Source organism: Eurosta solidaginis, chromosome X (assembly GCF_040869045.1).
Source record: "Eurosta solidaginis isolate ZX-2024a chromosome X, ASM4086904v1, whole genome shotgun sequence".
NCBI classification, from domain to species: Eukaryota; Metazoa; Arthropoda; class Insecta; order Diptera; family Tephritidae; genus Eurosta; species Eurosta solidaginis.
The window spans coordinates 29,645,778-29,657,396 of NC_090324.1; the positions used below are offsets into that span (position 1 = coordinate 29,645,778).

The 11,619-nt window shown below is 34.8% G+C and overlaps 2 protein-coding genes across 2 annotated transcripts; both read right to left on the reverse strand.

Moving 5' to 3' along the window:
- Positions 1-343: 343 nt before the first annotated feature.
- On the reverse strand, positions 344-3,698 carry LOC137234829 (uncharacterized). The gene is made up of 6 exons (XM_067758211.1): positions 3,644-3,698; positions 1,671-1,768; positions 1,431-1,496; positions 1,043-1,224; positions 537-687; positions 344-474 (listed from the first exon to the last, which is right to left on the reverse strand). Exons 2-6 carry the CDS (start codon positions 1,735-1,737, stop codon positions 344-346), a joined length of 597 nt encoding a protein of 198 aa, XP_067614312.1. The 5' UTR covers positions 1,738-1,768; positions 3,644-3,698.
- Positions 3,699-6,994: 3,296 nt separating this feature from the next.
- Positions 6,995-8,377, reverse strand: LOC137234830 (uncharacterized). Its single transcript, XM_067758212.1, has 5 exons — positions 8,323-8,377; positions 8,083-8,148; positions 7,694-7,875; positions 7,188-7,338; positions 6,995-7,125 (listed from the first exon to the last, which is right to left on the reverse strand). The coding sequence occupies exons 2-5, from the start codon at positions 8,111-8,113 to the stop codon at positions 6,995-6,997; spliced, it is 495 nt and encodes a 164-aa protein (XP_067614313.1). The 5' UTR covers positions 8,114-8,148; positions 8,323-8,377.
- Between the last annotated feature and the right edge of the window lie 3,242 nt (positions 8,378-11,619).

The window sequence follows — 11,619 nt, forward strand, 5'->3', positions numbered from 1 at the left end:
TAAACACATTCTAGGGGTACCCGGGTCCACGTTTTGGCCTATATCTCGAGACCCGAGTCACCCAGGGGTATACAAATTACCCTCTAATAAAGCACTCATCAACAGCTTTCATTTGATATCCACATTCTATAAACACATTCTAGGGGTACCCGGGTCCACGTTTTGGCCTATATCTCGAAACCCTAGTCACCCAGGGGTATGAAAATTACCCTCTACTAAAGCACTCATCAACAGCTTTCATTTGATATCAATATTTTATAAACACATTCTAGGGGTGCCCGGGTCCACTTTTTGGCCTAAAGTATGGTATGATAATAACTAAAATTAGAATAAAAGAAAGTGTTTACGAAGTTAATTCGGTGTTACGCTTTTTCTCCGCAGCTTTTCGTATAGATACTTTGTGAATGTATCTTTTTTTTGTTACAGCAAACGCACGCCGGAGTTCAGTAGTTGGATCCGGACTATCAATTGCAGCTGTATGAAAAAAACATTATTGTTAATTAATAAGGCTAATATGTAAATAAAAATTACGTTACCTAATAAAGTATCGAAGAACTGCCGATATTCCTTTAGTCCTTGCTTTCCGTGGATTCCATCTATGTTAATGGCGATGATGACTTCGGTGCTGAATACGTTATCTATTTTTTTTGTCAATTTCCCCTTCAGTAGCGTTTTTAGCGCTTTGATCTGCCAAAGACATGAGACAAATTTCTTATGTAAACAAAAGGGTGGGACTATTCAAAAAAATTTTTTTTTATTCGACAGTTATAAAAAATTCGAACAATATAACAATAGTAAGTAGAACGCGTACTGATGATGACGGCTTAGCACCCTTCGAAAATACAATTTTTCAAATTTAGAAAAATTAAAAAATAACAATAATTATCATTATAAAAAAGTTATTGTTCTGGCCTTGAGCTCGAATCGAACCTTGAATTATTCGAATAGTTGACAACAATACTACTGCTCTGCATACATTTGTACAGGCAAAGTTACATACATATGTACATACAATGGTTATGCAGATACATGTATAACTTACATAAACTGCTTTGTTATCTTGGCATATTTTTTCATCTATTTCCTTCAACTCGTCTAATGACTTCAAAGGAAAAGATTTCAGCATATCGTTCGAAATTGAATCTTGGTATATAATTTGCTTTAGTAATATGATGTGTTCTGCCAACGTCTGCATAATAATTTTGTTTTGAGTTTCTACAACGCCTAAATGAATACAAATTTTCATAGTTTAGAATATTTAGACACATATATACCTATGTGATTATTATGCCTATTTTTTTTTTTTTATGCATTTCCATGGAAAATTAAATTTGTGCGCTTATCTTTTCATACAAAATTTAAGCGAAAACGCATGTGCGTGTGAAAAAGAGGCATAATAATATAATGTTAAATGATCGTTATCAAATTACCTCTAAGTTCTTGTATTTCCTCGCGAAGCATTTTGGAATCTATACAGTTTTCGCATTTATTATTTTCTGAAAAAGAAATAAGATGTTTATTCTTATAGATGTATGCATATAGATATAAAAAATGTAATGCCCTAAGTGAATAACTGAATAATGTCAGTTAACTGGGCACTGTAAAAATGGGTCTAAGTCTATTTTTAAAAACATGGTTGGAAAAAGTGAAAGTAATATGTATGTATGTACCTTTAAATGGGATGTTTTGATCCACTGCAGGCTTCTTCTTCTGAATAAAGTTGACTTTTCGACTCATTGTGAATATGTTGATGTATGCAACAATGGTACTAAAAGAAATTGATTTATATAAGGGAGACACATGAGTTTATAATCAATTTGTTGAATGCTGTATTTATATATAGGTTGCGAAGTGTCATAATCAGCGATACATATACCTAGGGAAGAGAAAGAATCAACAGGCTCTGTAAAGAAGCTCCTAACGTTTACTAATTTCCTTGCTAGAATTACCAAACCTGAGTCCATCTCGAACCCCACTATTTTTGCTGGTATATTATGCTTAAGGCAGCAAAAGCTATTTGACATTTGCGTGCTTAAATGGAATTCATAATCAAAACCTATTATTTGTCCATTTACTTCTTTTAATTTGTGCGTTTTAGTAGGCTGCAAAATGGGTTCGCTTTGTACTTTTTTAAATATTTGCTGTAAAATTTTAGAGGGTTTCTTAACGTAACTTTTAAGTTTTTGCAAATAATTTTCGAAATCATACCCCGAAAAATTGTATAAGGGCCCAAAATGCTTAACGTTTCACTTAAATGAAGCAACCCATGCACATTATACGATACGCTGTCTTCGCCAAAAATTATTTGAAAATTTTTAACGAAAAGTTGCAAAATGTTGTGAGCTACAGAAATATTTTTTTCCCAAGTCCTTGGGCAAGAAAGCATTCTACAGGCAATGTGTAGTAAAAGAAACTGGTGATAAAAATCATCGCTAACATTTTCTTTTAAAACTAAAATACCAGAGTACAGAAGGAATTGCCTGAACTCTATGGCTTTCCAGTGTACAAGTTCATCGAAAGGTCGTGGTTTCCGAACGAATTCTTTGGGAATATATGCACCAAGCGATTTTAAATGTGCAGAAATATTTAATTTATTAGAGTTACTAATTCTTGTACAAATTTTATTGTCTACTAATCGCAGCAGCATCTTTCTCATCACCCCAAGATCCACGAGATGCACTGGATCCAAAGGGATCTGATCAATCATATCTATATGCAAAGTTTCGAAAGGAGTTTTGCTGTTTAAGAAAATTTTTTTGTGATGGTTAGGATATTTCCTAGAGTAAAAGTCGGCTCCACTTATGAGCTCGCCGCTCTGAAGAGAATACGTAAGCACGTTATTTATTTTTTTGGCAACTTGGACACATCTCGAACATCCATGAGATGAAGTGTGGCCAGGAATTCAACAAACGAAGGCCTTAGCGGGAGCATCACAAACGATGGCTCTGATTCTAATTTTAATCGATTTATTTTGAATAACAAACCCATTTTCTAACAAATCTTTAAGTTCACTAACCACGTCCGCAAGAAAACTTTGAATACAGTCTGGTTTGGCTTTACCCAGATACACACCAATAAGGAAAACTGAGATATTTGGTATGTTCACCACTTTCACCAAAACCGGCCACAACTGTGCTTTGGAACTGCGGTACAATGGAAGTCCGTCAATATTCATATCGAACAAGATCTCTTCGTATGTCGAAATTACTTCCGAAGCTTTTGCAATCTGCTTCTCCAAACCAAAATGTATATAAAAACCAGAGGAAACTGATTTTATATCCACGGGAGATGCATTCTCCTCGAAAGAAAAAGTGCTTAGAGGAACATCTAAATTTTCCTCATTTAAGATTTGCAAAAGCTCTTCGAAGAACTTTCGCGAGGGATTATATTTAAAATATAAGGCTTGTAGCTTATCTTTTAAAGATTTTTGTGGCTCAGTGATTTGAAGTTCACAGTGAAAATCATGACCGGAAAAATGAGGCACCGAATCATCAAATGCCGATGCAGCTGGCGCTGTTACTGCATTTGTTGCATCACTCACTGTTAGCCTATTTAAGTAAATTTCTTTTTGTTTTTTTACTAACCTACGTTGATTTCCAACACTTGCACCTTTTTTCAACATATTTTACCTTTTAATACTCACTTTTTTATAATTGATTTAAAATTTTCACAAATGCGCGTCACTTTTGCAAATTTTAATTTTCATTTGCTTGCATAAAACAGCTGATAGTTGTCATGGCCACCCGTGTTGCCACATTGACATTTTAAATAACTTTACCAATTTTGGATTCCTCTGCATGACTTAGGGTGTAGTTAGACGTTAGTTATTCGCCAGTGTGCTTAAAGTGCTCTATTTCCTACAATTGCTATAAAATAACTATTTATAAGCTAGTTGTTTTTTTGCAATTGACTTTTTTTTACTGCAGGGTACATTCTGACTTCAGCCTTCCATGTACATTAAAGATTCTAAGATTGCTCCATAAATCTTTAGATGAAAGCGAAGGGTTCAATTTTATGGCAGTAGCTCTGTTTCGGGCGGCCTTGTACTGTGCCCAAGCAACATCAGTTTTGATTCTCCTCCATTTTGAGTGAAGCCTATTACGCTTTTTAATAGCTAATTTAACACTATGATTGTACCAGGGACCAGACATATTCTTAACATGAGCACTACGAAGAGGAACATGACTACAAAAAACGTTGTTTAACGTCTTATTTAAAAAATCAAGTTTTTCGTCTAGTGAAGGTAGAAACCAGCAATCACCCCAGTTAATATTAGACAGGTCATTGAAAAGTACACCAACGGTAACATTTTTCAAATCACGATACAAAAAGTTAACATTCTCAGAAGAAAAGTTAAACGCAACATCAAATTCATAAAAAAGAAGATCATGGTGAGAGACAAAATACATTTGGTCAAATTTAAGGACATGGTCAAGATTAGAGGTGATTATAAGGTCCAACAGCGAAGAATTACAATTATTGGAGTACCTTGTTGGTATAGTCATGTTAACTACTTCAAGGCCTGCAGTAGAGACATGGTCCAATAGCTTCGTGGAATACGGGTCTATCACAAGAAGATTTACGTTAGAGTCTCCACATATAACATATCGTTCATATTCAAGTAAAAACGCAGATAGCTCAGTAAAAAAATAATCTAATATGAAACACTTTGAGGGTCATATACACAAGCAACTAGTACCTTTGCAATGCCATCTGAAATTTCAGCAACAATACATTCGGTTTCTAGGCTATCCGATGTTGATAGAATTTTTATATTAAGGCTAGATTTGCAATAAATTGCAACGCCTCTCCCTTTCTTACTAGTTCGGTCATGTCGTACGAGTTTAAAATTAGGTATATTATAGTAAAAGTCGGGAATATCAGATGTAAACCACGTTTCTGAAACACATATGACATCAATATCCAACTCTTCAGAAATGCTCCTTGCATTATCAAGTTTGCCACCACTAAGGCTACGCGCGTTAAAATGTACCACCTTAAAGCCTTTTGACTCTTTGCATAAAATATTAAGCATAATCTTGTGGTTGCCTTCAATGCCGGAGATATATTTCCTACTGGGGCTTAAGACCATTAAATTGTGAGACAACTACAAAATACATACAGCACAATAAAAGTTTTGTCAACAGATAAGTGTTACTGCGTCCAATTTAATTAATAAAAAAGGTAAAATAGGATGATAATAACTGACATGAGAACGATATTAAACAGAAACCGGGTTTACATATAGCGAGAGAGGAAAATAGAAACAGAATGATAAGCAAGGAACATTTGAATAGAAAAGGTGAGATTATAAAATAAAAACAATCATAACATAATACAAATAAAGAATAATACTGCCCAAAGAAGACATACATATGTAAATTAATTTTTGCTATTGGGTGTGAGTGCTAATAAGAGCATTTACCTCTGATCTGCTGCTCACTAGCTTTGGCTCCTCATTAGCTTTAATGCGCACATAAATATTGCCACGTTTCAAAATTCATCAAATTTCATGAAATAGTTACGTTTACGTCATATATTTTTGAAATACGTGATACGTAGTCGTATTTCTTACGTGCAGACCACAAAAAACGTGAAGCTTTGCATCCTCACACAAAGTACCTATACCTTTCACGAAAATGAAATGGTATATTAATTTCGTCACGAAACCCAAAATTGTAAATCCCTAAAGGGAAATAGATAGACCCACCATTAAGTATACCGAAATAATCAAGATGAAGAGCTGAGTTGATTTAGCCATGTCTGTCTCTCCGTCTGTCCGTCTGTCTGTTTGTACGCAAACTAGTCCCTCAATTTTTGAGATATCTTGATAAAATTTGGTGAGCAGGTGTAGTTGGGCGTCCGATTAGATATTTTTCGGAACCGGTCGGATCGGACCACTATAGCATATATCCTCCATACAACCGATTTTTCAGAAAAAGAGGACTTTTGTCATATCTTCCTCAATTTAACAGATTGAAGCTTCAATCTTCACCATATACTTTCGTATATTGCACATATTGTTGTCTGAAAAAATCGATGAGATCGGTCGTATATATAGTATATATCCCCCACAACCGATTGTTCAGAGAAGAAGCTTTTCGTAATTACTGCCCTATTTTAAGAGCTAGAGGCTTCAAATTTCAACGAATCCTTACGTATATAGCATATATTGTTGTCTGAAAACATCATAAAGATAGGTGCTGTATATAGTGTATATATGGTGGTATATGTAGTATATATATAGTATACTAGAAAACCCGGCAGACGTCGTCCTGCCCTAAATTTGGCCAATCTGCATACATTTTAATAAGCTCTTTCCGTCTGAATCTGCCCTCCCCCCTTCACTTTTTTCTAATCCTTTTATTCACTCCTCCCTCCGTCTTTCTCGCTTCATCTATCTCCATCTTCCTCTCATTCTATCTCTTTCTCAATCTCCTTCACCTTCTCTCTTTTCTCTTCTCTAAATTACTTCTCATTCTTCTCCATCCCTTATTGCCTGTCCCAGAAGGTGGTATGTATTTTATTTCAGTCCTAGTCTAAGTCCCACTCCGAGTCTCAGTCCCAGTCCTAGTCCTAATCCCAGTCCCAGTCCGTCTCTGGATAATATATTACTCTGTACTAAAGCACTCATCCACATCTTTCATTTGATATACATATCCTATAAACACATTCTAGAGGTACCCGGGTCCACGTTTTGGCCTATATCTCGAGACCCGAGTCACCCAGGGGTATACAAATTACCCTCTAATAAAGCACTCATCAACAGCTTTCATTTGATATCCACATTCTATAAACACATTCTAGGGGTACCCGGGTCCACGTTTTGGCCTATATCTCGAAACCCTAGTCACCCAGGGGTATGAAAATTACCCTCTACTAAAGCACTCATCAACAGCTTTCATTTGATATCAATATTTTATAAACACATTCTAGGGGTGCCCGGGTCCACTTTTTGGCCTAAAGTATGGTATGATAATAACTAAAATTAGAATTAGAATAAAAAAAAGGTGTTACGCTTTTTCTCCGCAGCTTTTCGTATAGATACTTTGTGAAAGTATCTTTTTTTTGTTACAGCAAACGCACGCCGGAGTTCAGTAGTTGGATCCGGACTATCAATTGCAGCTGTATGAAAAAAACATTATTGTTAATTAATAAGGCTAATATGTAAATAAAAATTACGTTACCTAATAAAGTATCGAAGAACTGCCGATATTCCTTTAGTCCTTGCTTTCCGTGGATTCCATCTATGTTAATGGCGATGATGACTTCGGTGCTGAATACGTTATCTATTTTTTTTGTCAATTTCCCCTTCAGTAGCGTTTTTAGCGCTTTGATCTGCCAAAGACATGAGACAAATTTATTATGTAAACAAAAGGGTGGGACTATTCAAAAAAATTTTTTTTTATTCAACAGTTATAAAAAATTCGAACAATATAACAATAGTAAGTAGAACGCGTACTGATGATGACGGCTTAGCACCCTTCGAAAATACAATTTTTCAAATTTAGAAAAATTAAAAAATAACAATAATTATCATTAGAAAAAAGTTATTGTTCTGGCCTTGAGCTCGAATCGAACCTTGAATTATTCGAATAGTTGACAACAATACTACTGCTCTGCATACATTTGTACAGGCAAAGTTACATACATATGTACATACAATGGTTATGCAGATACATTTATAACTTACATAAACTGCTTTGTTATCTTGGCATATTTTTTCATCTATTTCCTTCAACTCGTCTAATGACTTCAAAGGAAAAGATTTCAGAATATCGTCCGAAATTGAATCTTGGTATATAATTTGCTTTAGTAATATGATGTGTTCTGCCAACGTCTGCATAATAATTTTGTTTTGAGTTTCTACAACGCCTAAATGAATACAAATTTTCATAGTTTAGAATATTTAGACACATATATACCTATGTGATTATTATGCCTATATTTTTTTTTTTTATGCATTTCCATGGAAAATTAAATTTGTGCGCTTATCTTTTCATACAAAATTTAAGCGAAAACGCATATGCGTGTGAAAAAGAGGCATAATAATATAATGTTAAATGATCGTTATCAAATTACCTCTAAGTTCTTGTATTTCCTCGCGAAGCATTTTGGAATCTATACAGTTTTCGCATTTATTATTTTCTGAAAAAGAAATAAGATATTTATTCTTATAGATGTATGCATATAGATATAAAAAATGTAATGCCCTAAGTGAATAACTGAATAATGTCAGTTAACTGGGCACTGTAAAAATGGGTCTAAGTCTATTTTTAAAAACATGGTTGGAAAAAGTGAAAGTAATATGTATGTATGTACCTTTAAATGGGATGTTTTGATCCACTGCAGGCTTCTTCTTCTGAATAAAGTTGACTTTTCGACTAATTGTGAATATGTTGATGTATGCAACAATGGTACTAAAAGAAATTGATTTATATAAGGGAGACACATGAGTTTATAATCAATTTGTTGAATGCTGTATTTATATATAGGTTGCGAAGTGTCATAATCAGCGATACATATACCTAGGGAAGAGAAAGAATCAACAGGCTCTGTAAAGAAGCTCCTAACGTTTACTAATTTCCTTGCTAGAATTACCAAACCTGAGTCCATCTCGAACCCCACTATTTTTGCTGGTATATTATGCTTAAGACAGCAAAAGCTATTTGACATTTGCGTGCTTAAATGGAATTCATAATCAAAACCTATTATTTGTCCATTTACTTCTTTTAATTTGTGCGTTTTAGTAGGCTGCAAAATGGGTTCGCGTTGTACTTTTTTAAATATTTGCTGTAAAATTTTAGAGGGTTTCTTAACGTAACTTTTAAGTTTTTGCAAATAATTTTCGAAATCATACCCCGAAAAATTGTATAAGGGCCCAAAATGCTTAACGTTTTCACTTAAATGAAGCAACCCATGCACATTATACGATACGCTGTCTTCGCCAAAAATTATTTGAAAATTTTGAACGAAAAGTTGCAAAATGTTGTGAGCTACAGAAATATTTTTTTCCCAAGTCCTTGGGCAAGAAAGCATTCTACAGGCAATGTGTAGTAAAAGAAACTGGTGATAAAAATCATCGCTAACATTTTCTTTTAAAACTAAAATACCAGAGTACAGAAGGAATTGCCTGAACTCTGTGGCTTTCCAGTGTACAAGTTCATCGAAAGGTCGTGGTTTCCGAACGAATTCTTTGGGAATATATGCACCAAGCGAATTTAAATGTGCAGAAATATTTAATTTATTAGAGTTACTAATTCTTGCACAAATTTTATTGTCTACTAATCGCAGCAGCATCTTTCTCATCACCCCAAGATCCACGAGATGCATTGGATCCAAAGGGATCTGATCAATCATATCTATATGCAAAGTTTCGAAAGGAGTTTTGCTGTTTAAGAAAATTTTTTTGTGATGGTTAGGATATTTCCTAGAGTAAAAGTCGGCTCCACTTATGAGCTCGCCGCTCTGAAGAGAATACGTAAGCACGTTATTTATTTTTTTGGCAACTTGGACACATCTCGAACATCCATGAGATCAAGTGTGGCCAGGAATTCCACAAACGAAGGCCTTAGCGGGCGCATCACAAACGATGGCTCTGATTCTAATTTCAATCGATTTATTTTGAATAACAAACCCATTTTCTAACAAATCTTTAAGTTCACTAACCACGTCCGCAAGAAAACTTTGAATACAGTCTGGTTTGGCTTTACCCAGATACACACCAATAGGGAAAACTGAGATATTTGGTATGTTCACCACTTTCACCAAAACCGGCCACAACTGTGCTTTGGAACTGCGGTACAATGGAAGTCCGTCAATATTCATATCGAACAAGATCTCTTCGTATGTCGAAATTACTTCCGAAGCTTTTGCAATCTGCTTCTCCAAACCAAAATGAATATAAAAACCAGGGGAAACTGATTTTATATCCACGGGAGATGCATTCTCCTCGAAAGAAAAAGTGCTTAGAGGAACATCTAAATTTTCCTCATTTAAGATTTGCAAAAGATCTTCGAAGAACTTTCGCGAGGGATTATATTTAAAATATAAGGCTTGTAGCTTATCTTTTAAAGATTTTTGTGGCTCAGTGTTTTGAAGTTCACAGTGAAAATCATGACCGGAAAAATGAGGCACCGAATCATCAAATGCCGATGCAGCTGGCGCTGTTACTGCATTTGTGCATCACTCACTGTTAGCCTATTTAAGTAAATTTCTTTTTGTTTTTTTACTAACCTACGCTGATTTCTAACACTTGCACCTTTTTTCAACATATTTTACCTTTTAATACTCACTTTTTTATAATTGATTTAAAATTTTCACAAATGCGCGTCACTTTTGCAAATTTTAATTTTCTTTTGCTTGCATAAAACAGCTGATAGTTGTCATGGCCACCCGTGTTGCCACATTGACATTTTAAATAACTTTACCAATTTTGGATTCCTCTGCATGACTTAGGGTGTAGTTAGACGTTAGTTATTCGCCAGTGTGCTTAAAGTGCTCTATTTCCTACAATTGCTATAAAATAACTATTTATAAGCTAGTTTTTTTTTTTGCAATTGACTTTTTTTTACTGCAGGGTACATTCTGACTTCAGCCTTCCATGTACATTAAAGTTTCTAAGATTGCTCCATAAATCTTTAGATGAAAGCGAAGGGTTCAACTTTATGGCAGTAGCTCTGTTTCGGGCGGCCTTGTACTGTGCCCAAGCAACATCAGTTTTGATTCTCCTCCATTTTGAGTGAAGCCTATTACGCTTTTTAATAGCTAATTTAATACTATGATTGTACCAGGGACCAGACATATTCTTAACATGAGCACTACGAAGAGGAACATGACTACAAAAAACATTGTTTAACGTCTTATTTAAAAAATTAAGTTTTTCGTCTAGTGAAGGTAGAAACCAGCAATCACCCCAGTTAATATTAGACAGGTCACTGAAAAGTACACCAACGGTAACATTTTTCAAATCACGATACAAAAAGTTAACATTCTCAGAAGACTAGTTAAACGCAACATCAAATTCATAAAAAAGAAGATCATGGTGAGAGACAAAATACATTTGGTCAAATTTAAGGACATGGTCAAGATTAGAGGTGATTACAAGGTCCAACAGCGAAGAATTACAATTATTGGAGTACCTTGTTGGTATAGTCATGTTAACTACTTCAAGGCCTGCAGTAGAGACATGGTCCAATAGCTTCGTGGAATACGGGTCTATCACAAGAAGATTTACGTTAAAGTCTCCACATATAACATATCGTTCATATTCAAGTAAAAACGCAGATAGCTCAGTAAAAAAATAATCTAATATGAAACACTTTGAGGGTCATATACACAAGCAACTAGTACCTTTGCAATGCCATCTGAAATTTCAGCAACAATACATTCGGTTTCTAGGCTATCCGATGTTGATAGAATTTTTATATTAAGGCTAGATTTGCAATAAATTGCAACGCCTCTCCCTTTCTTACTAGTTCGGTCATGTCGTACGAGTTTAAAATTAGGTATATTATAGTAAAAGTCGGGAATATCAGATGTAAACCACGTTTCTGAAACACATATGACATCAATATCCAACTCTTCAGAAATGCTCCTTGCATTATCAAGTTTACCACC